We start from the raw sequence: 25,191 nt of genomic DNA on the forward strand, positions 1-25,191 counted from the left end.
CTCAAGAATCTCAATCATCAGGAATGACAAGCACCTCAAGCTTGGACCGGGTTCCCACCTCAAGCACATCCGTAGCTTACCTGAGGTCAAAGGACTTTTAACACTGACTATTGGAGGTCTTCAATGAAGCTAACCCTAAGGTCTTTATGCTCCATTGGTTAGCCTTGCTCTTTGATATACCATCTCTCATTTGGGGCCCATTACCATTGGCCCCGTGTTGAGATTTATCTATAAGAACATGTCTATATCCTAACCCTTGTTCCCATTTATTCTCCCACATTAAATGATCAATTTAATATGAGAAAATCATTTGGCTTGGTTAGATATTAGATTTCATGACAGAGAGAGAGAGAGAGAGAGAGAGAGAGAGAGAGAGAGAGAGAGAGAGAGAGAGAGAGAGAGAGAGAGAATTATTTGAAATTCCGCTTATTAACTTTCAATTATTGGAATTCTCCTGTCAAAATTTGATAGTTTTCAATTCTTTAAGTGTGCTTTGTAAAAAAAAAAATAGTGGGTGAATGGAAACCTATTATTGATATAATTGTAAAGCTTACAAATGAGTATTCATTTTGGTCATATAAGAATTTAGAAAAAGGTTAGTTTTGTGGTTCCTTAGACGGGATGCGACAAAGCAATCGAGATTGATGAGGTAATAGGTAGCCGTTCGAATATTCAATGGTCAAAAGTGTCTTTTGATTAGTGTGCAACACATGAAGAGTTGAGTTGGAGCCTTCCAAGCATAGCTAGGTTAAATAAGAGCGTAAGATAGTAGTTAGAGCAATTTTTATATACTATGTGAGTGATAGAGATGATTTGTATTGAATTAGGATCCAACCTATTAATCCAAGAATCCGATAAACCAAGAAGAATTGATAAATTGCATGCTCAAAATCTAGGTCAATGTACACATTGACGAGTTCATCAAGCTGATCCACAAGCTTAAACTACGTGAATAGATACAAATAGGTTCCAAAGACTCTGATAGGTAACAATTTCTCTTATGTCTTCTCCTACTTCAAGCCTTTGATCATGACAATATGTTGTAGATCAACAACAAAAGGCACAAACCCTTTGCGTATGCAAGAGAGAGGAGCTCTTGTCGTTTTTCCTTGTCAGAAAAATTCTCACTTTCGTGCTTCTTCTTCTTCTCTTCCTCCTCAAACACACCCACCAAAATTGATGACCTCCAATTGAAGAAAACCTTTTGTAATTACCTCTTGTTGCTTGTTTTGTTTTTTTCCAAAGATGACCCAAAACGGTTGGTCTTTTTCTATTTTTAGTGAGTTTCACCCTTTTCTACAAATTAGTTCTCCCTAATTTTCCATCACGAGCAATCACAGTGCTATGACTATTCCCATTTCACTACAGGAAAATTATTTAAGCGGAGTGGCCAAGGCAAAGCTGACTAGGCCACCCATGTGTGAGAGCCTAAACATCCACCAAGAATGTAACCGTATACTGCCATCGCCACCATCATTACTGCCACCAACAATAACCACCACGCATGAACACATGATCACACCCACAAGTGCAAGGGAGGCAACCAACACACAAGTCGCCATACCCAAGGGAGGAGAGATCCCCCAAGGAGCTCTTCTCCTTTGTTTACCCGTATGAGAGTTGTGATCCACTATATATCTATTGAAATTTACTCTCCACAATCTATATGTGTTAATAGCCCATCATGTGATGCTTCCACAAAGTCCCATCTTCCAAATGGCCAAAAATCTCCCAAAACTCATCCAAATTGTACATGTATGGGCTAGATCAATGCCCAAAGCCCATCATCTTAGCCTTGACCTTGCAAACTCCAACCTTAACGTTTAAATTTGACTTGCACATCACATTTTTTTGTGTGCATAAAACCCAATACATTAAAATTTTCCAAATGGATTCCAATTTCAAAAATTTTGCAATCAACTCACATAAAGTCAAATGTTTCCATTGAAAAACCAATCAAAACCCAATCAAAGCATTATCTTTGGAATGAATTCCAATAACACCATCAACCTTTCATAGTAAATACCATAACACATCTTGGGCAATAAACATAGAATCCTTTTTCTTGATTTTCTGTCCATGCACACAGAGTAGCATGAAATTGAGATGAAATTGTCCTATATATAGGCGCATCATGTATATAGCCCCTTGCCTAGCAACTCTCCTTGGAGTAGGACCCTTGTCTTAATAAACAAGAAAAAAAAATTCTCACTTAGAGAACACCAATGTTTCCACCCTTTTTATGGTTTTGAATGGGCATGGTGCAACACCCTATTTCATCATACATGACCACATTGGATAGCACCCATATCAAGGCAATCATTTATGACTTTGATGCATGTATTCGAAACAACACAAACACATTTGAAAGGTTACAAAACATAGGAAACACAATTTTAAACACACAAGAGCAGTCTATTCAATGCTATTGCTTCCCCTTCATAGCACAACCCACAACTTTGCCTTTATAAACATAGACCCCCTGATGACCGAACAATGCACCTCAAACGTAAAAGTACTCTACAAAAATGAAAGCGACCAACATAGACTTTTTCTACAAAACTGGCATGATAAATATAGAACATGTTCGTATGATCTCCATACTCTCTCCAAAACATATTCATAGCAAAGTTCATCGCGTAATACTCTCAAAAAGGAAAACCCTACAAAATTTTATATATATATATATGTGTGTGTGTGTGTGTGTGTGTGTGTGTGTTACATACGATATAACATTGTCAAAAACCTAAAAGCCTAGTATAGAGAGCAATGGCACTTCTGTCTATATGGTTCCATGATGAAGAGCAACATCTCAATGTTGAACGCACATCAATGGATTTCTAGAACCATAATAGAGAGACAATTACAACAACTAATGAGTCTAAGTACAACAAAGAGACCATGTTGTAAGAATTTTTTAGGAGCTATCTTTCTTGATTTCAAGATAAACTTCCCAATTGCAATTAAATGACTCTCTTTGATCATGTTGACATTACCCAAGAGTTGCAAAGTGAAAAAATAACCCAAGGTCTAATTATGCTTTTCTCATGACCAAAACCTTCATGCAATCAAATACAACCTATTTTGAAGGTATTTCAAAACTAAAATATTAGCAATGGCAGTTGTTTGGTGACATAATGTTTAAAAAATGCTTCACTATTAGACTCACTTCAACTATTCTGAATAGGTGAGCTTACATATTAGAGAAAACATTCACTCTCTTGTTAATCCTACAAGGACTACTTTGTATTAGAGAAAACATTCACTCTCGTGTTAATCCTACAAGGACTACTTTGTATTTGCAACCATAGAAGCAACATAGATCTAGAGTCACCAAAAGCATTGCTAGTAACATACACAAGCAAAGCAGATTTTAACAGGGGAGGAACAACCATCCACTCAACACTCCACTTGCCGCTACTTACCACATCCAACACCTTGCTCTCAACAAAAAATCTCAATACATGTTGCTTGCTCTATCATGATTGTAGCTAGTTGTCTTTAATGAAGTATCCTAATATGGAATAGTGTGTTCACAATGACACATGCATGCCTTTGTGCTATAAAAAAACTATGTGATAAAATATTTGGTGGAATTGATGTTATTTTGTGTTGGCAATCTTTGCCAAGCAAGCCAAATTCAAGATTCATGGATTTTCACAAGAAAAAATCCAATTTTAGAGGTCATAACACCATCTTATTAGCATCGACATATAAAATGCTATAAATTAACTATAATGAAAAAAAAATTGTAGATGTCCTAAATTGAATACACAAAATTACCTCTCATGCACAAGACAAAAAAGATAAATCTTGTATCTCACCGTTGATATTCATGCCATAGATTCAAGCTATTTTTAACTTTCCACCTTCCTCTCTTCATATAGTTTCCATCAACATATCACCATCTACAAGTTCAGATTGGATCACGTTTGGGTAACAACCAACCCTCCATTGAAGGAGAGGAGCCGGGAGGGGGAAGAGGAATATGCACACACACACACATACTCACACAAACACCACCATAGCCACAAACAGGCTAGAGGGGGAGAGCCGACATGTACTGTGTGCCCCCTTTCTTTCTTCTCTACCTTATGCACTAAGGCACAATACACATTGTACTTAGTGTTAGTGGCTCACACAAGTGTATAGTTGTACACTTAGGGTTAATAGCAGTTAGTGATGGGCAGTCGGCCACATGGCCATTAAACCTAGAATTCTCCCACTTGATGGCCAATGTTGGAGACCATAAGAATGGAGGATAACCACTCTTCACCCAATGCCCATCAACGCACGACAATGCTGAAACTGATGGCTGGAAAGACTTTTAGTCAGTGCATCTGCTGTGTTCTTTGACATTGGAATCTTCACTAAATCAAGGCTCTTGTTTGCCATGCATTCACGACTGAAGTGATAACGCACATCAATGTGTTTCGTTGGGAATGAAACACTGGATTGTTAGCCAAGGCAATAGCACTCTGATTGTCACAATGAAGAACTGATGTGCACTACTTTAATCCAAGATCTTTCACTAGGCGAGCAAGCCAAATAGCTTCTTTCCATGCCTCACTCAATGCAACATACTATGCCTCTGTGGTAGAAATGGATGTACAGTCTTGAAGAACGAATCTCCAAGAAATAGCAGAACCAGCAAATGTGTAAATCCAACGTGTTGTTGATTTACGACTGTCAACACAGTTTGCATAATCATTGTCTACAAATCCCTAAATGGATGTATCTCCACGACCATAGCATAACTGTCTATCTGCAGTGCCACTCAAGTATTGAGAATCGACTTGACAGCAGTTCAATGCTTTTTACCGTGGTTAGACATAAATCTGCTGACAACTCCCACTGCATGTGCAATGTTGGGTCTTGTAGCCACCATGGCATACATGAGACTACCACAAGCTAAAGCATAAGGAACCTTAGCCATTGCAATTTTTTTCTCAGTAGATTTGGGATAGTCATTCTTGCTAAGTTTCAGATATGCAGGCAATGGAGTACTCAAAGCCTTCCCTTTCGCATGTTGAAACGATCAAGAACCTTGTGCACATACTATTTTTGAGAAAGGTACAACAACCTCTTCTTACGGTCACGAGTAATGCGCATACCCAAAATGTGATTCGCTTCACCCAAATCTTTCATGTCAAATTGACTTTTCAGCTTGGTTTTCAAGTCAACAATGTCCTTCTTGGAATGACCAGCAATAAGCATGTCATCTACATAAAGGATAAGCATAATACGATGTCCATTGGGTTGTCTTTTCACGTAAAGACACGGATCCTCATTACTGCGCTTATAGCCTAAGGAACGCATAAATGCATAAAACTTTTGATACCATTGTCTGGATGATTGCTTCAAGCCATAGAGACTTTTCAGAAGCTTACAGACCAAATGTTCCTTGCCCTTTAGCACAAACCCTTCAGGTTGCTGCATATAAATCTCTTCCTCGAGATCACCATGTAAGAAAGTTGTAATGAGATCCATTTGATCAAGCTCCATATCTGGCAACCAAAACAAGCAACATTCTCAATGTGGTTATCTTAACCACTAGAGAAAATATTTCCTGGAAATCGACACCATATTCTTGCTTGAAACCTTTGGCCACTAAACGAGCTTTGTAATTGTCAATCTTCTTCTTGTAAACCCATTTACAACGCAATGGTTTCCTACCTTTTGGCAATGGAACAAGTTCCCATGTTTTGTTCTTTGCAATACTAGACATCTCCCTCTTCATAGCATGTTCCCACTAGACCTTACCATTGGCTAGCATAGCCTCTTTGTAACAAGAAGGCCCACCAATATCTGTCAACAAAACAAAATCCACACCTGGAACAAAACATTGTGGCAGATGTCACGGCTAATCAGAACTCGTACTAGACTGTGTAGTAATTGGCTCGGGAGCTGTCTGGACAGGAGGTGATACATCGAAAATGTGACTTTTCAGAATTCAACCTCTTTCACTAGTTGTCTATGCATCTTAGTCTCATTAAAGACAACATCACTGCTACGGGTTAGTGATTGACTTTCCGGATCCCATAAGCGATATCCAAATTGACCATCTACACCATAGCCAATAAAGATCCATTTTTTGGACTTAGGATCTAGCTTAGCACGCAACTCCTTGGGTACATGTGCATAAGCTTCACAACCAAATGTGCAGAGTTTTTCATAAGACAATTTATGTCTTGACCATAACTCCAAAGGTACACGAAACTGTAATGAAGCATGTGGTGATCTATTGATCAAGTACACGGCTTTGTATAATGCTTCAGCCCAAAACGCTTGCGATAAATTAGCATGTGATAGCATAGACATAATTCACTCTTGGATGGTCCTATTCATTCGTTCTGCAACACCATTTTGTGCACGGGTATAAGGAGCTATTAACTCACGCTTAATTCCCCTACTTCAATAGAAGTCTGTAAACTCTTTGGAGACATATTCTCCACCATTGTCTAAGCACAAAGCTTTCAACTTATGTTCATACTGAGTTTCAACACTAGATATGAACTTCTTGAAGCAAGAAAATTTCTCATCTTTAGACTTCATGGCATAAACCCAAACATTCCGTGTTGCATCGTCAATGAATGTAACATAATAGGATGCACCACCATGGGATTTAGAAGGCATAGGCCCACATAAATCACTGTGCACAAGTCCTAAGGGTTTTCTTTCTTTGTCAAAAGAATGTGTACGATGTGTCTGTGTTTGCTTTCCATATTGACAGTGCTCACAAAAGGGAAAGTCTGAAAATGACAAAGACGGTAAGTAGCCCAAACGAGAGAGTGTCTCCATTCCCATCTTTGACATATGCCCTAACCGGCTATGCCGCAAAGCAACGGTTGGCAGCTCGGTTACAGAAAGAACATTGTTTTTATCAGATACATTTGCAATACGCCAAGACTGCTGATGAAAAGTGACTTTGTAACCCAAGTCATCAAGACGTCCAACCAAAATTAGATTGCGTGTCAAGGCTGGAACATGACGCATATTATGGATGATAAATTTCACCCCATTTGCCATAACCATGGCAATATCACCTACGCCAACAATGTCACAAGAGTAACTATCACCAAGTGTAAAAGAGCCAATGGCTTTCTTGTATGTACTAACAACGAGTTCAATTGGCATAGAACTCTTCAAAGATACAGTTTCTTGTGCATCATAAAAGACATCATTATTTTCACTCAGCATATTAATGTCTTGCGCATCGTTGTCATCCTAAACTATGTTCAATTCTTCAATCTTAACCGAACTCTTTGGTTTCTCCTCTTTATCATCATGATCTTTGCCTTTACCTTTGCCCTTATCTTTTCATGCTTCCAAGCATAACAATCCTTCTTTATGTGACCAAACTTATCACAATAATGGCATTGAACATTGTGGCGACCACGAGACTTTGATCTATCCTTTGATGCATCTCTATTTCCCTCTTTCTTGGACTCATGTTGTGAAGAACGGCCCTTACGTTGCTTATCATCCCTTTGCACATAATGAGCTTCGCCATAATGCGAACTAGTCATGGTCTTCCGATGCATCTCCTCTGACAAAAGTGCACTAGTAACATCATCGTACTTTAGTGTACCATTAGGAGCATAGTTACTAACAACTGTTAAGTATGGAGCCTGATTTACCCTTGTAATTTTCTGTGGTAAAAGCGCACATTTGTAAGGCCCCCATTATGAGGAGAAGCCATCGTGCGTGAAGGAAAATCACTCACCCAAAACCAAAATTTTCACGGACAAGAATCAGGGGCAACTTTAAAGGCCTCGGGGGCGGAGGCCCCCAAAACTTTTTTTCGCCAGAATATTATGGCCAGACGGCGGCCGGAAAGTGGTCGGAAAACAACCGGTCGGTTGGCCAGCGGCCGGTAGTCAATGGCCGATGGCCGGTGGTCGGAAGTCAATGGCCGGTGGCCGGTGGTCGGAAGTCAATGGCCGGTGGCCGGTGGCCGAATTCAAAAGCGGACTTGTCTTCTCAAGGGCGGCCACACATGGGCGGATTGGAGGGTCCGATTTGGACTTATTCGCACAAGGGCGGCTACACATGGCTGTCTCTCATAAGAGGGCAGCCCTTTTGGCCTATAAAAGGAGGCCATTTCTACACACATTGCAAAGTGTGAAGTTGATGCAACAAGGTGAGTGTGAGGTGGTGAGAGTGAAGCAAGGCGGGAGCTCCATTAAGGGTATAATCCCTTTGTAAACTACTTCTTGTTTTGAAGTACTAAAGCCATTGAGTGGCTGCTTTTCCGTGGACGTAGCCCACATTGGGTGAACCACGTATATCGTGTGTACACTCTCTCTCTCTCTCTCTCTCTCTCTCTCTCTCTCTCTCTCTCTCTACTCTATAATCTTGTGTATATAAATCTGTCTCTCTCCATTAAGTAATCTACTCAATTATCTATTTAGCTACGTCTTATTTCCTAACAACTGGTATCAGAGCAAGGTTTGCTTGTAGCTAAATTATCTCAAGGAAAGATTTCCTTGAATTGAGTGGGAGTTATGGCGGAGGAAGGGAAGCTCAAGATTGAGAAGTTCAACGGCAAAAACTACCAACATTGGAAGATGCAAATTGAAGACTATCTCTACCAGAAGGACCTCTATTTGCCACTAGGCGGTCTTGCGAAGAAGCCCGCAACAATGGCAGATGAAGCATGGATTGTCCTTGATTGAAAGGCACTGGGAACAATCCGGTTCAGCTTGGCCTCAACGGTGGCCTTCAATGTTTCGGAGATGAAGACCACGAAGGACTTGATGAAGTCACTTGACGACTTCTACGAGAAACCATCGGCATCCAATAAGGTATTTCTTATGAAGCGCTTGTTCAATCTAAAGATGGCAGAGAATGGTTCAGTTGCAGACCACCTAAATGACTTTAACACAAACATAAGTCAACTTCGATCAGTGAAAATCAATTTCGATGACGAAGTGCGAGCTCTCCTTATACTATCATCTCTACCGGATAGTTGGGACAGCCTTGTGATGGCTGTAAGTAATTCTATCTCTGGCACAAGTACTCTTAAGTTTGATGATGTTGTGGGTGTTCTCCTAAGCGAGGAAATGCGAAGGAGAAGCACAGGAGAATCATCAAGTGCTGCACTATCAGTGGAAACAAGAGGAAGGCCTAAGGAGAGGTTCAAAAACCAAAAGGGTTGTGATCGCTCAAGGCGGAGCAAGTCACGCACAAAGTCAGTTCTTGAATGTTGGAACTGCGGCAAGAAGGGCCACGTCAAGAAGGATTGCTGGTCCAAGAAGAAGAAGGAGACAGAGTCTCAAGACAACAAGCCAACATCGGAGGCCAATGTGGCAAGTAAAGTAGAGCAAGATGCTCTAATTCTCTCATTAGACAATGTGTCTAATTCCTAGATAGTAGATTCCGGGTCTTCATTCCATGCGACACCACACAAGCAACATTTCCAAGACTACACCAAAGGTAATTTTGGGTATGTATACTTGGGAGATGATGAAGCTTGTGAGATTGTCGGCAAAGGTACAGTTTCTGTCAAAACTGCTAACGGAAATGAATGGAAGCTTAAAGATGTTAGGCATGTTCCTTCTCTTCGCAAAAATTTGATCTCTACAGGACAATTGGACGATGAAGGTCACAACATTGCATTCGGAAACAAACGGTGGAAGATCTCAAAGGGATCTTTGGTGGTTGCCAAGGGTGAAAAAGTCGGTACACTTTACTTGTGTATTGTTAGCATGCAACCTTCAGCTTGTGCAGCAACTACAGAAGTTGAGAGTGCGGTGTGGCACTACCGACTTGGGCATATGAGTGCCAAAGGAATGCAAATCCTTCAAACAAAGAAGCTTCTACCAGGTTTGAAAGAAGTGGACTTAGAGTTCTGTGAAGATTGTGTTTATGGTAAACAAAAGAGGGTAAAATTTCAAAAATCAGGAAATGAAAGAAAAAATAAAAAACTTGAGTTGGTTCATTCTGATGTTTGGGGTCCTGCAAGTACACCATCACTTGGTGGCTCATTGTACTATGTAACATTCATAAACGATGCGACTAGAAAAACATGGGTTTATGTCATGAAGAATAAATCCGATGTATTTTCCATATTTCAAAGGTGGAAAGCCTTGTGGAGAATGAAATAGGTACCAAGGTTAAATGCCTCAGATCCGACAATGGAGGCGAATATTGCAGCCAAGCTTTTGAAAGTTTTTGTGCTACCAATGGCATGCGGAGGCAAAGGACAACCCCAAGGACACCTCAACAAAATGGGATTTCGGAAAGGATGAACAGTACAATCATGGAACGAGCACGAAGCATGCGGCTACATGCAGGCCTACCGCTTGAGCTTTGGGCGGAAGGTGTAAGTACGTCTGTGTACTTAATCAATCGGTCACCCTCAACGGCATTGGATGGGGGAGTTCCAGAACATGCATGGACAGGTAAACCGGTGAATTATGCATTTCTCAAAGTGTTTGGGTGTGAGGCTTTCATGCACATAGATAGAAGCCTAAGATCAAAGTTAGATGCAAAGTCCAAAAAGTGTTTCTTCATTGGCTATGGAGAAGGAGACTTTGGGTATCGCCTATGGAATCCTGAAGATGGTAAAATCTTAAGGAGTAGGGATGTAATTTTTAACGAACAAAATATGTACAAAGATTACTTGGAAAGAAAACAAACAAAAGAAACAGGTGATGAGTACATGGAGCTTGAGGACGATGAAGACTCAAGGACTGCAAACGGTGACAATGTGCAACAACGTCAACCAAATGAGCAGCCTCAACCTATTCCCCGAAGATCTACAAGAGCAAGTAGACCTCCAAAAAGGTTTGTTCCTTCCTTCAACCATCTCTTGATCTCAGATTCTGGAGAGCCGGAATCATATGAAGAAGCTATGCAACATGAATCCAAAGAAGAATGGACGAAGAGCATGCAAGTGGAGATGGACTCACTACATCGCAACCAAACATGGGAGTTGGTTGAGTTGCCTAAAGGTAAGCGGGCACTTCAAAAAAAATGGGTGTACAAGCTAAAGGAAGAAGAAGGTGGGAAGAAAAGGTACAAGTCTAGGCTTGTGGTAAAAGGTTTTTCTCAAAAGAAAGGTATTGACTTCAATGAAATATTTTCTCCTGTTGTAAAAATGAACTCAATTAGGCTTGTCTTAAGCCTTGTGGCTGCTCATGACCTAAATCTCGAGCAAATGGATGTAAATACGGCATTCCCTCACAGTGACTTAGAGGAGGAAATCTACATGCTACAACCAAAGGGGTATGAAGTAAAAGGTAAGGAGAAAATGGTTTGCAGATTAAAGAAGAGCTTGTATGGTTTAAAGCAAGCATCAAGACAATGGTACTTGAATTTTGATCGATGGATGTTGGATCATGGATTCACAAGATGCAATTCGGATCACTGCGTCTACGCGAAGAATTTGGGAGATGGGAAATTCATCATCCTAATGTTGTATGTTGATGACATGTTGATTGCAAGTGCTAACATGCAGGACATCAAAGACCTAAAAGAGGAGCTGTCCAAATCTTTTTCAATGAAAGATTTAGGTGGTGCAAAGAGGATACTTGGTATGAAAATATCAAGGGACAGGACGAAGAAGACAATAAAGCTATCTCAAGAAGATTACATCAAGAAGGTACTAGAAAGGTTTGCAATGAAAAATGCAAAACCAGGTTCTACACCTTTGGCTGGTCATTTTAAACTAACGAAGGATATGTGTCCAAAGACACAAGAGGAGATAGCCTATATGTCTAAAGTTCCATATGCTACAGCGGTAGGCTCTCTAATGTATGCTATGGTCTGGACAAGGCCATACATTGCACATGTAGTGGGAGTTGTGAGTAGGTTCATGGACAACCCAGGTAAAGAGCATTGGCAAGCTGTGAAGTGGATACTTAGGTATCTAAAAGGGACAACAACAAATGCTTTGTATTTTGGAGGAACTAATATTTTTCTAGAAGGGTATGCTGATGCAGATATGACAGGTGACAAAGATACTCAAAGGAGCACTACTGGCTATGTGTTCACGGTTGGAGGCACAGCAGTAAGCTGGGCTTCAAAGCTGCAGAAAGTGGTTTCACTTTCTACCACGGAAGCAGAGTATGTAGCAATGACGGAGGCAAGCAAAGAAATTCTGTGGCTTCACAGATTCTTAGAAGAGCTTGGATTCAAACAAGACAATTGTGTCTTGTACAGTGATAGCCAAAGTGCTATCCATCTTGTGAAGAACTCAGCCTTTCATTCAAGGACAAAGCACATTGAGGTGAGATATCACTTCATACGCACTCTTTTGGAAGAGGGACAATTAAAGCTAGGAAAAGTGCATACAAGTGAAAATCCTGCAGACATGTTAACAAAGGTGGTCAACAAGGAGAAGTTGAGCTTTTGCTCATCTTCAATCGGCATTCAAGGATAAGAAGCCAGAATGGAAAGCAGCCACAGGTTTGGTTTGGAGATCAGTCTCCAAGTGGGAGATTGTTAAGTATGGAGCCTGATTTACCCTTGTAATTTTCTGTGGTAAAAGCGTACATTTGTAAGGCCCCCATTATGAGGAGAACCATCGTGCGTGAAGGAAAATCACTCACCGGAAACCAAAATTTTCACGGACAAGAATCAGGGGCAACTTTAAAGGCCTCGGGGGCGGAGGCCCTCGAGATTTTCTTTCGCCGGAATATTATGGCCGGACGGCGGCCGGAAAGTGGTCGGAAAACAACCGGTCGGTTGGCCAGTGGCCTGTAGTCAATGGTCGATGGCCGGTGGTCGGAAGTCAATGGCCGGTGGCCGGTGGCCGAATTCAAAAGCGGACTTGTCTTCTCAAGGGCGGCCACACATGGGCAGATTGGAGGGTCCGATTTGGACTTATTCGCACAAGGGCGGCTACACATGGCTGTCTCTCATAAGAGAGGGCAGCCCTTTTGGCCTATAAAAGGAGGCCATTTCTACACACATTGCAGAGTGTGAAGTTGATGCAACAAGGTGAGTGTGAGGTGGTGAGAGTGAAGCAAGGCGGGAGCTCCATTAAGGGTATAATCCCTTTGTAAACTACTTCTTGTTTTGAAGTACTAAAGCCATTGAGTGGCTGCTTTCCCGTGGACGTAGCCCACATTGGGTGAACCACGTATATCGTGTGTACTCTCTCTCTCTCTCTCTCTCTCTCTCTCTCTCTCTCTCTCTCTCTCTCTCTCTCTCTCTCTACTCTATAATCTCGTGTATATAAATATGTCTCTCTCCATTAAGTAATCTACTCAATTATCTATTTAGCTACGTCTTATTTCCTAACAACAACTGTGCAAAAGATATCCCAAGAAGGTGGCAACAAACAAAGCAAAAGATTGCTTTCATCTCATCATCAATGGTCATGCGTTGTGCACGAATCTGGGCAAAAAGAAAATCAAAATCATTGATATGGCTGGCAACGCTAGCGGACTCCTTCATACGAAGGTTGAAAAGTTTTTGCATCAAGAAAACCTTATTGCTAGCCGTATCCTTTTGATAAGTGTCGCATAATTTTTGCCATAAAGCATGAGCAGTCTCGCATTCTAACACTGAAAATTACACCGACTCACTAAGGTGAAGTCTAATCTTAGACTTGCATAGCTCATCAAGCTCCTCCCACTGAAACTGAGTCATGTGCATATCTTCAGTTCTAGCCGCATAGGCAATAGGCAACTTTTGCTTCTTTTGGACAAGCACATCATGCATTTGGTTCTTCCACAGCTGAAAATTAGTGCCATCAAACTTCTTTATGTCATAAATGTCATGGTCTTTGCTAGTAGACATGGTGACAAAACTACCAAAAGATTATGGGAAAATTTTGGCAGAGTCTCCTTTGTATTTGGGACTATGTCAACTAAAATACGAGACAAAATGACCAAGTATGTCACTCACAAAGCATAAAAGTGGGCAATGCCTCTCAAAAGCACACTGTATAGAGACCAACTAAGGCACATAAACTATCAAACTGACCATAGACCGCCACTCGACGTCAAAAGCACCTATACCACTCTATACATGTCCTATGGCGAGGCCTCATAAGGGATGCTCTAGCTACATGTATCACCAAAGGTATCTCCACATTTCAGAATACCCCAGCTCAATGAAAACCTCATGCTATCGACCCTCAACAATGTAGGTTATGCAGCAAAACGTATAGCCAAGTCTTAGAAATGGCTATCTTCCGGACCAAGTCTCAGAAATGGCCAGGACCACCATACTAGCCAAAAGATGGCTCCACAAAAGCGTACAATGGCAGTATCCACAAAGACGTACAAGTCTGTCACGACGCTCAAAATGCATCAAAAGCATGTGTATGTAGATAAACATCCCTGTGGGGTGTCAAACCGCTCTCAAAAGAGCTCAAACACTGTCAAAAGTGTTAACATATGCATGCACGCATAAACCATGCGCAATTGACAAATCACCTTCTCATAGATTCGAGAAACCGCAAGCATAAACTCACTTGGCACTTGGAGTTCTTCCATCCTTCTCCACAAATTGTTACGTGGAATCATATCAAAGGCTTTCTTAAAGTCCACAAAACAACAATACAATCTCTTGCCTTTCAACCGACTTTCCTCCATGAGAACACGAAGAGTGACAAGATGATCAATGGTGCTATGGCATCGACGAAAACCCGCTTGTCCCTTTGCACGCTTGTCATTCTCTTCAGCCCAATCACTCAATTTCATCTCCATTATGCACCCAAACAACTTTTCCATAAGAGACCCAATCATTATAGTCCGGTAGTTGCTTACATTCTTTACATCCCCTCCTTTATGCAAAGGCTTAACCCAATTAGTACTCCAATCATAAGGCATACCATGTTGAAGTGCAAGGTTGAACATATCACACATCCACTCATGGGTAAAATCTCCCGTCCATTTGATCATCTCCGGCTTCATACCTTGAAGATCTCCCGCTTTGCGAGTGGCCAACTTTTCAAGCCCACCGCATACATCCTCAATAGTAAAAAAAGACGGCATACATGGGAGTGAACCATAAAATGGCATTTTTTCAGTATTTTCTTGCTCATATAGATGCCTACAATGTGTGTACATATCCACTAGACTCAAGTTACCAAAATTCTCAACCCGCTTGCCTCTCAAGTTTCTCCAAAATCTTCCACATGCATGTGCCTTTTCTTGGACTTGAAATTCTTGTTGCTTTACTTCCCATCTTCTTCTCTTCTTTTGAATCAATGCCTTGTATGTATGCAAATGACTTTGATAGTTGTCTTTGTCCATAGTTGCATCAAGCTTTATCAAGGACTTTCGAGCATCTTGACATTCTTTATCAAACCACCTTTTGCGTGATCTATCTTTGTTGATACCATGGAGATGCTTTATGGCAAAGCATTCTTCCGCACAAGAATAAATAGCTTTCTTGAAAGCTTCCCATTTAGTTTCCAATGGTGCATCACATTGCAGCTTTGTCATCCATAATTTTTGCTCAACCATTTCAATGTATATTGGTGCCCGTTTGAAATCCATACATAGTGATAACTTCTCTTTCCTTTGGCTGAGATTATCATGGTTAGTTGCTTCTCCACATGAAAGGTCAATACATAAGGTGCGATGGTCGGATTCCGGGGTCCATTGACCAAACATAAAACTCTTTATGCGATACATGATGGCTTCAGAGAGTAGCATATGGTCAATCACACTATCCCCATTATGTCTCCTACATGTAAATCCATTGGTTCCACTCCACAAAGATACACCATTGGCAATGAGAATACCCGTGCTATTACACATGTGTAAAAGTAACTTTCCATAGTGATCCGGCTCTTTCTCATCCATTGAAGTACGATCATACAAGTGAACTTCCTCCAACTCCCTTGAAATGTATGGCATATCAAATTGTTGAGTATCATGTTGCAATGTTTTTGTGCGAGCATTCATATCCCCAAATACAATAACATCACCTTCACCTTTGAAATAAGCAATGTCCTCTTCCAAATCAGAAAATGGTTGATCTCTATCCATGCAAGCATAAAAGGGAGAATCATGATGAGGAATGTAGCAACCGGCTACAAAAATGGGTGCTCTTTTTGGTGTCATAATTTTCAGCCATACATAACGTTTGTACTTGTCATCTTTCACAATTGATACAAAATCTTCCAATCCTTTCTTAACCATACATGCTAACCCTCCTTGTCCTCTTCGTTGCTTGAGATTCTTTGACCACATCAATGAATGTACATTGTAATCCTCCAAGCCGTTAATCCTTTGTGTATCATGCTCCCAAGTTTCAACAAGAAGTACAACATCGGCTTTGCTTGTTAGTTCATCAATGCCAACCCCCGCATTCCATGGGTATCCATTACAATTCCAAAAGCATATTTTCAATTGTAACTCGGTCTCATAGGTCACACATCCCTATTTGCTTGAGAGACTTGCCTCCTCCTTGGGCACATTTTCTTCATGAGAGATCTTCTTGTTTTTATTATTCTTTTCCTCATATGCCTTGCGACGCATATTTTGTTGCTTAATAGTGCGATCTTCATATACAAAACATTTTGTATCCCTCAAATAGATCCAACTATTATCAAGGATAATATTTTGCTTGGTCTCATCCGGCATGGTGCATACAATTGGCCGTTCTCCCGAGCGAGGAGCTCCTTGCTTCCCCACTCTATGTGCTCCATAGACCATAACTCCGGACATGCCAAAGTGGGTTTTGAAGAAATCTTCAATAACAATGGCAAGAGAAGGAGGTGTCTCTAACTTCTCTTCGGGAATTCCACGAATAACAATGTTCTTGGAACGTCGCTCCCGTTCCTTCAACTCCTCCATATCCACATTCTCAACATTCTTTGTTTGAACCATAGCTTGCATGAGTGAGGAATTAGAAACCACATTGCTACCACATACATCAGCCCAAGACTTGTTTGTGCATACATTTTTCATGTCGCATACATCCCGGCTCATAGTGTCAAATTTCTCCTCTTTCAATACATGGTCATGCTCTACTTTGCTTATCCGCTCCTTCAAAGCATTCAAGTCCACAAGAGAGCGTTTACATTCCTTGACTTCCTCTTCAAGTTGCATCAAACGTGTTGTTTGCATCTCAAGTGTCCTCTTGAGATTCTCATTCTCAACCACAAGTACCCTTAGTGTGCCATTCTCCATTGCAAGAGAGAGAGAGAGAGAGAGAGAGAGAGAGAGAGAGAGAGAGAGAATGAAATGTTATATTAAACGTCTTCAAAAGGCCAAAATGACCTATGGACCAAAGTAATACAATCCTTGTGGATCTAATCCCAATGTTTGGGTACAAAAATAAAATGAAGTGAAGTAAAAGACTAAAATCGTCATACTAAAATCATCATCATCATCATCCATGCACGAGGATGCCTGGGATCGGGCGTTGTTCGAGAAAGTATTGCATCGATCATTGAAGAGCTTCGTCAATGTCCGCCTCTGTAAATAGTTGCACTAGGCGTCTCCCATGTCATGCTAGAATAGTCATGATTCTTTGATGGAGCCTCTGTCGAAGGCGTGGGTGTCCCCATAGACGTCGGCATTTAGCTCTCTTGGCTTTGTCCACTAATATACCTCTAGTAGAAGTGGGCTCTGAAGTCTGCTGTGAAGCATGCTCATCTGGCTGCTGGCTCCCTACTCTAAAGAAGTCAGTGATCTCCCTCTGCGAATGTCTCACATTGCATGGTCTCCTCAAGAGACTCTCCCTGTGTTTGCATAGCTCTAGCAAAAACAAACCGAGGCATCTCTGATCCTAATATCTCATGACTCTAGTCAACGGTCCAAAGCCCTCTCTGATTAGACAGTGAAAGCGGCCTCCTATCTCATAGTTTACCAAAAAATGACAAATTTGTGTGTGCGTGCGTGCGTGCGTGCGTGCGTGCGTGTGTGTGTGTGTGTGTGTGTGTGTGTGTGTGTGTGTGTGTGTGTGTGTGAGAGAGAGAGAGAGAGAGAGAGAGAGAGAGAGACCTTGTATTTGCTACACGAAAGATGGTTGCACAGTAAAGTAAAAGGAGAGAGGTTGGAAAGGGAAGACCCTTCTTTCATTTGAACGCCCCTGATCATCTTTCACAAGTTGAGTAGGTGCCCGAGTGCAGCACCATGTTGAGCAAGAAGGTGCTGCAATTTTGCTTCTTTGTATTCACAGGCACTCCACTCCCTCGCTCCCTCCCTCTCTCTCTTCCTAGCTCCCTTCCTTCTACGTGTGCTCACTCCTTAATGCTTCCTTTCACATGGTCCCTCCTCCTTAAGGCCTAGCTTAACACCTTCATTCCCAAGATGAAAAGGAAAGTATCAAGTCTGAATTGCCTGTTTTTAACACTAGGCCTAAACAATATTAAAAGTTGCCAATATTTACTTCATGACCCAAAGGCTCTTTTTCCTTAGCCAAACTAAAAAGAAAAGCCCCAAGGAGAGCACTCCGACTGCTCCCATGAACATAACCCTACGGATTGGAAAGATCCCTAGAGTTCGTGAGGACAAACCCTATGTGTGATAGCATGCTATTGCATGGCCGATAAATTGCATAAATGAGAAGAATTAGCCTTGCATGGTCTACAAGGAGAAAGTGCACCACAAATAGAAAGCATGCTACAGCATAAGACAAGACAAGAAGTTGACGGCCTGAGAAGAGGGAAATAGTGCAATTTTAACTACCTTACTCAGCTCATTTTTGCAAGAAGGTAGTTCAACTACCTCTCAACTCATTTTTGCAAGCGCAACTAGTTATGGCCTAACTCTACCGTGTTTCACTTCAAACAGATCAAGAGAAACTTGGACACATCTCCTCTAGATTTGCAACGGCGACATATTCCAGCGTGCGGTGAGTAAGAAGTGCCACATTCTAGTCTTGAACGTTGAGGACACAATAAAAAGAACACACCGAAAATTGCATGCTGCCGTGGGAATGGCATGTTCCCTCGTATTATAAAAAATTGGGGAGGACTATGCAAACTCCCCCGTGCAAGGACACCAGCACGTTTTCTTTTTTTTCTATAGCATAAGAAGTAAAGAACACATACAAATAATGAGATTACTCTCAGAACCTTCAACATTGTGCTATTACTTTTCTAACGCTTCGTACTTATTCTTTGCAAGGGACATTCGGGAAATCAGCTATCGCTTGCCTCTTCCCAGCTCGAAAGCCCACAATAGCACAATCCAGCACCAGGTACATGGTTGTTTCAAACGCTTAAATTTTTCGTTGCTTAGACGTGACTAGTAAGTAAATATCACAAGGTTCTCATCGCATTGAATCATTTAGATTGAGTCCGACTTAAGCCTTCAATGGACCATCATCGAAAGCGTAGGATACACCTTAACAGATCGAAAGCGAGACATCGCACTTCAATCAAGAAGAAGGCTAGATTTCTACCGTGCTCACAATCATGGATTGATATCGTCAATATAGTATACCGATGGAGTGCAGACGTTGTAGCGATATTCAGACCTTTAAGCATATGATTTGTTTGTGGTGTAGTTTTCATCCAAAGAAGTGCCTCTTTTGATTGTACTCGAGCTCCAGACGAGACATCGATTGCAATGCTTGCTAGCAATCTATTAGTATCCGGCTTAGAGGCTACACAAATAGAAACGCAATGAGTGTAGTTCTTCACTTGTGAGAACTCAAGTGCACGTCGCAGATATTGTGTGCCCTTACTTCCAGACTACACAAGAAGAATATTGAACGGAAATCAGCTTCACATACAGCTACTGAGCGTCATTGACATATCTGTCAATGCCATCTCAACAGTGACAACAATTGCACGAGGTACACTAGACAGACGTTCAATATTAGATAACCCTCTGCTATCATGGATTAAATAGCATAGAACAACCTTCACATAGCAAGATCTAGCTACATCACAAGTGGCAGACATACTTGCATTCAATCTCGAGAACAACTTCGTACTACAAAAGTATATGTCGATGGTTGAACGGCCGAATAAGAAGCTTGGCCTCTGCATACTAAGTCAAGATAGTGTGAGCAAGATCATTCAACAACAACAAGACAACGCACCGTTTGCATTGATGGTGCAGCTTGACACAAGTTTGATGTTTGGTATCATCGAAAACGTCATTGAACCAGCCAGGAGAAGAGCATTCACCGCTAGCGATACTTACGAATTTGCTTCTCTGCAGCTCCGTGGCCGTCAACAGTTGCGTGAGAGAGCAGTTACTTTCAAGCCCAACGGCATGCTTGCCGCATCAAGCTCTGCAAACGACATCACAATAGAGACAGCAACGTTTCCATTCCTGTTCCCTTTTGGGAAAGGCCAGTATGATGGTAAAGTCAACTTCATTATATATGTAAAGATACGTGCATCGACTCTGTTCTCCGTTTACACCATGTACAAGCCATACCTACTCATAATGTACCAACTAAAGCAGGCACTTATGTTGGCTAACCATACACACACAAGCTTGTTGCAAAAGGACATTGACAACTACAAGAGGGCCAATCATACAGCAACTGACGAAGATACTATGAGGCATGTGCTTCGATACAGCACCCCATCCACCATGCCAGGCTCCTGCTCGTGGCACCGCAAGAACCTAAAGGACTTGATAGCAATGGTGGACGAATGGGGAATGCCTGGTTTTTTCTTGACTTTCACTGCCGATGAGGTCACAGACACAAGATGGCATGAGATTGACACGATCGAGCTAATTGCACATTACTTAAATGCCTCCTTCACTTGGACAGACTGCCCAATTGAATGCGCCCTCACCTTCCACTCTAAGTTTCAAATGCTTATGTCCAAATATATACTTGCAAAAGGTGTATTGGGCCGTGTGCAACATCACTCGGTTAGATATGAGGTTCAAAATAGAGGATCATTGCATGCTCATGTCATATTGTGGATGCATGAAGAAGACACCGAGCAACTATCTGCTGAAATAGCTGCATACATCCCGACAGAAACAGGCTCTATGGTTTTGCCAGAAGTAAGCCGGCTTCGAGAACTTGTACTCAGGAAACAACTTCACAAGTGCCATACAAGTTGTTACCACGCTCAAAGAGATGGAGTATGTAAACATGGGTTTCCATTTCATGTGCAGCCGAATCCAAACCCAATCTTCAACGAACAAAATCACAGATGGAAATACTTCAGGCCCCGACATGAAGACAGAAATGTCGTATCGTACCACCCTACACTGCTCTTGCTATGGGGTGCACATATGAATATACAGTGGGTCACGAATTCATCGATGTCCTACTACCTCTTGAAGTATGCACTCAAAACTGAACCAATGGGCCATCTCAACATCCGCTCAGAAGATGCAGAGCGCTTAGGCCTAGGTGGCCTCGACACTATAAAATTGAAGCTGATCTCAACCTCTTTATTGTCGAAACCTATCTCAGCAACAGAAGTGGATTAAATTATTTGCAAATCTCAATCATTTCAAAGAGCGATAGCGTCCAATATGTTGACTCATCGCCTTCGGCACTATGACAACGAATCATTTCTCACAACAATGATGTCGTGCTGCACCCTATTGATCTATATTGTGCACGACCACAAACTCTGGAGAAGCTTACATTTTACGAATTCCACAAGAATTACATAGTGACGAAGGGAAAAGAAAGGAAAAAAAGTATTTCAGAGGAGAATACCTACGGCCAATCGCTGCAGCGGCAACGCCGACTGGTCCATTTCACAGACTTTCACCTAGGGCATCATCCGGAGGCTTTCTTTTACAACGTGTTGCTAAAGACCATCACCTTCATAAATGAATCCCAGCTGCTCTCACCGGAGAACACGTCCAGGTCATACTATCTTGAGTTCAAACTTAGAAATTTGATATTGACAAATGAGGACCTTGAGATGTACATCACAGAGTACACACAGTGAAATATGCTGACGACAGATCAAACACACCAATTTCATAACACGATACTACATAAGACATCCTCAACAAAGGCTAATCTCCAAATGTGCAAACAGACTACGAGCAACAAGACACGTCATTTCGTAGCTCTGCCCTTCTAAACGAGCTTCAAAATGTCCAAAACGCGTCACTGACAATTGAACAAGCAGAGATCTACAAGAAGCTCACAACGGCAAAGGGTGGACTGCATGTGATCATAGGCACTCATGGGAGTGGCAAAAACTTCCTCATAAGATACATCACAAGCCAACTCATAATGTAAGGGAAAATTGTCACACTCGCTGCTTCGACTAGTGCAGCAGCCAGAGGTTAAGCAGCATCGCAACAACTATCCATTACCAATTCAAGATACCAGTGCGCACACAACAGTATCCCCTGTCAATCTCCAAAACTTATGACATATATGTCAGTATTAAAGAAGCAGACACGATTATCATAGACGAGATTTCTATGTTAACAAAGCAAACTTTTGATCTCATAGTACGACAAATTGTGAATGTTACCAACGGCACTGCTAGACCCATTCAAAGATAAAAAGGTCTTCTTGTTCGGTGATTTAGCGCAGTTGCCGCCAGTATGCAGGCATCAAAGTGATCAGTGCTACTCGTGCCACATCACAAGCTCCACTTATTGGTCCTCTACTACTATGTACATTATGTCTTGCTCAGTGTGCCATGCAAAAGATATCTCTTTATAGAGTTCCTCAATACAATAAAAGTCAGGCTCCCCACAAAGAAAGAGATTCATGATGTGCTTGGTGACCGCATCATAAAGCAGGATGAAATAGAGCAATACATGGATAGGAACATGACAATCATTTGCACACACAAGAGTGACGTTCGATATTATAATAACCTTCTTTTGGAACGCTTCCATTGGCATAGTCACATCATCCAAATCGGCCTCAAGACGAATGCACACAATGTCCCTGAGCTCCAAGCATGGCTTGAAGATCCTGACTTCCACACAATTGACAGAATAGCAGAAGGAGCAAAGGCGCTGATAACAGAGAACATAGACTTAACAATTGGAGCAGCCAATGGATCATTATGTCGCGTAGACGAAATCCTCCAAGATGAAGATGGCGGCGTCAAAGCAATCAAAGTGACGCTAGACACATCCAAACAGGAACTTACACTTCGACGGTCAAAGCATAGTAGGCGGACATTCAATGGACATTGGTACCATAAATCCACATTCCCAATAGCTCTCGCCTATGCTATGACTAAACACAAGTCCCAAGGCGCAACAATCAACACAAACGTCTTGCTCATTGTAAAAGAAGTTTTCGCCCGTGGCCTTCTATATGTGATGCTACCGCGTGTCACTGAGCGAACCCGGCTACATTTACTGCAGCTCCCTATGCCAGAGATGTTCACACCATCTAGATTTTTGACCATCTAAATGTGAAAGTTTCCTTCCCCCTCTTCAGTATCAGTTCCTCTTTCTATTAAACTGATTGAATCGCCTTGTAACTGCCTTGTATATAAAGCAAAAATTTTTGTTCAACTGCTTATCTTCTCTTCTGTCGATGTGTCATGTTCAATATGTTACATTGTTGAGACATCTTCTCTATCACCTCTTCTCACTCTGATCCACCTTTTGTAAATTTACTGCTCTTCCCTTCCTCACTTCATTCATTTGTGTTTAAACGTTTATCGGATCTTATGCTTCAGAAATACTGTAAGAGATCATCAAAATAATTATTTCTATGTGCAGGAAACTAAATCAAAAAATGGATCACAACACGGTACATTCTGCACGTTTGTCTGATCTTGCATCTACCTATGTATACACATGCGAATCAATCACTCATCTTACTGTGCATCTCTTCAAGCAATACACGAACAATGCAAAGGAAACGCAACCCATGATACAACCTAAGAGATTTTACCTCACGACTAAGCAGATGAGATTGGCTAACTCAGCAGGCGAGAAACCCCATGCGTACATTGAGGGGTTCCATACTTTTTAAGAGCGTCGCAACTTCATGAATAGGTGCGATGCAAGATATAAAGCTCTAAACCAAACGATGGACACACCAAACACAGATAGGATGACAACAGGTACTATTAGAAAAGAAAAATCTAATGCCCTTTGTCTGTCATGCTAACCAGCTTGCTACTACATCCTGCAGGTCTCATGAAGCAAATACTAGAAAAGCTTGATATCTAGTACGAGGATGATGAGAGTATGCTGCGTAATGTTGAAGCACAACAACTCCTCGACACAAAAAACTAAAGGAATTACATTGTATACAATGGAGCAGCTGCGGTTTGGTTACAACATTGATTTGGATGAACTTTCAAAAGCTACTCAAGAAAAGTGTGCCGCTATCTTGGCAAATTTCATGACTTCAGCAAACACACGCATGACGCAACTAATCCACCTATCACAATCTAGAAGGTAGCATGGCACTACAGCGAACACAAGACAGTAAGTTACGGCCAACCAGCCTCCCCATACGAGCCAGTTGCAACAGTGACTTCAGCAAACACACGCATGACGTAACTAATCCACCTATCACAATCTAGAAGGTAGCATGGCACTACAACAAACACAAGACAGTAAGTTACGGCCAACCAGCCTCCCCATACGAGTCAGTTGCAATAGACCAAAGCAAGTATGGATAACAAGTATCACTAGCTTCCATTCATTTCTCCGTAGCATTGTCATTTTTTTACTGACCTAACCAATCTGCATGGACTACAGATCTTGACACTCATCAACAACCAGAGACAAGCATCGGTCTTCCACCCTAGAAAAAGCAACGTCGCAGGAAGAATACATAGTCTACAGTATACGATGCATGAAAAACGATAGGAGATATATCGGAGTTACAAACAACATCCATAAACACGTTGGCCAGCAAAACGCAATCCTTCGAAGAGAATGCAAGTGGACACATAGTCCTTTCGAGGACAATTTTGAAATTACCACTTTAGCAACTAGTACCAATATACATAAAGCTAGAACATTTCTATATTAAACAACACAAAACAACATCTGCCTTAGGTTATAACGTTTGTTTTGGACATCCACCAAGGTTGAGAAAATATTAATTTTTGAAAAAACACAAGAAAATATAGCTGCGAACTTCTGCCGTCTTTATTTCATTGTTTTGTTCATTGTCTTTGTCACATAACTTTCATCATTGGCTACAACAATGTCTTTTTGTTTCCATTCAAACTATGACAGACATGACAACCTATCAACTGCTTCGATTTATTAAATGCTTTTTTTTCTGTTCAGAATGGGTAGGACAATTCCAGCAGATCTGGTTGAGTAGCAAACAAAATTTGAGACTGCAATGTATAAGTTGCAATACTGTCTTTACCCAAATTTGCAA

At 41.4% G+C, this 25,191-nt stretch overlaps 1 protein-coding gene across 1 annotated transcript; it reads left to right on the forward strand.

Moving 5' to 3' along the window:
* Positions 1–22,649: 22,649 nt before the first annotated feature.
* On the forward strand, positions 22,650–23,246 carry LOC147448701 (uncharacterized). Its single transcript, XM_086521440.1, has one exon. It carries the CDS (start codon positions 22,650–22,652, stop codon positions 23,244–23,246), a length of 597 nt encoding a protein of 198 aa, XP_086377566.1.
* Positions 23,247–25,191: the final 1,945 nt, after the last annotated feature.

The sequence above is a fragment of the Adiantum capillus-veneris genome, chromosome 10, assembly GCF_014529385.1.
Source record: "Adiantum capillus-veneris isolate H3 chromosome 10, ASM1452938v2, whole genome shotgun sequence".
Classification (NCBI taxonomy): domain Eukaryota; kingdom Viridiplantae; phylum Streptophyta; class Polypodiopsida; order Polypodiales; family Pteridaceae; genus Adiantum; species Adiantum capillus-veneris.

Coding starts and splice junctions, on each gene's coding strand:
- LOC147448701 (XM_086521440.1), top strand. CDS start 22,650: ATGACAATCATTTGCACACACAAGAGTGACGTTCGATATTATAATAAC.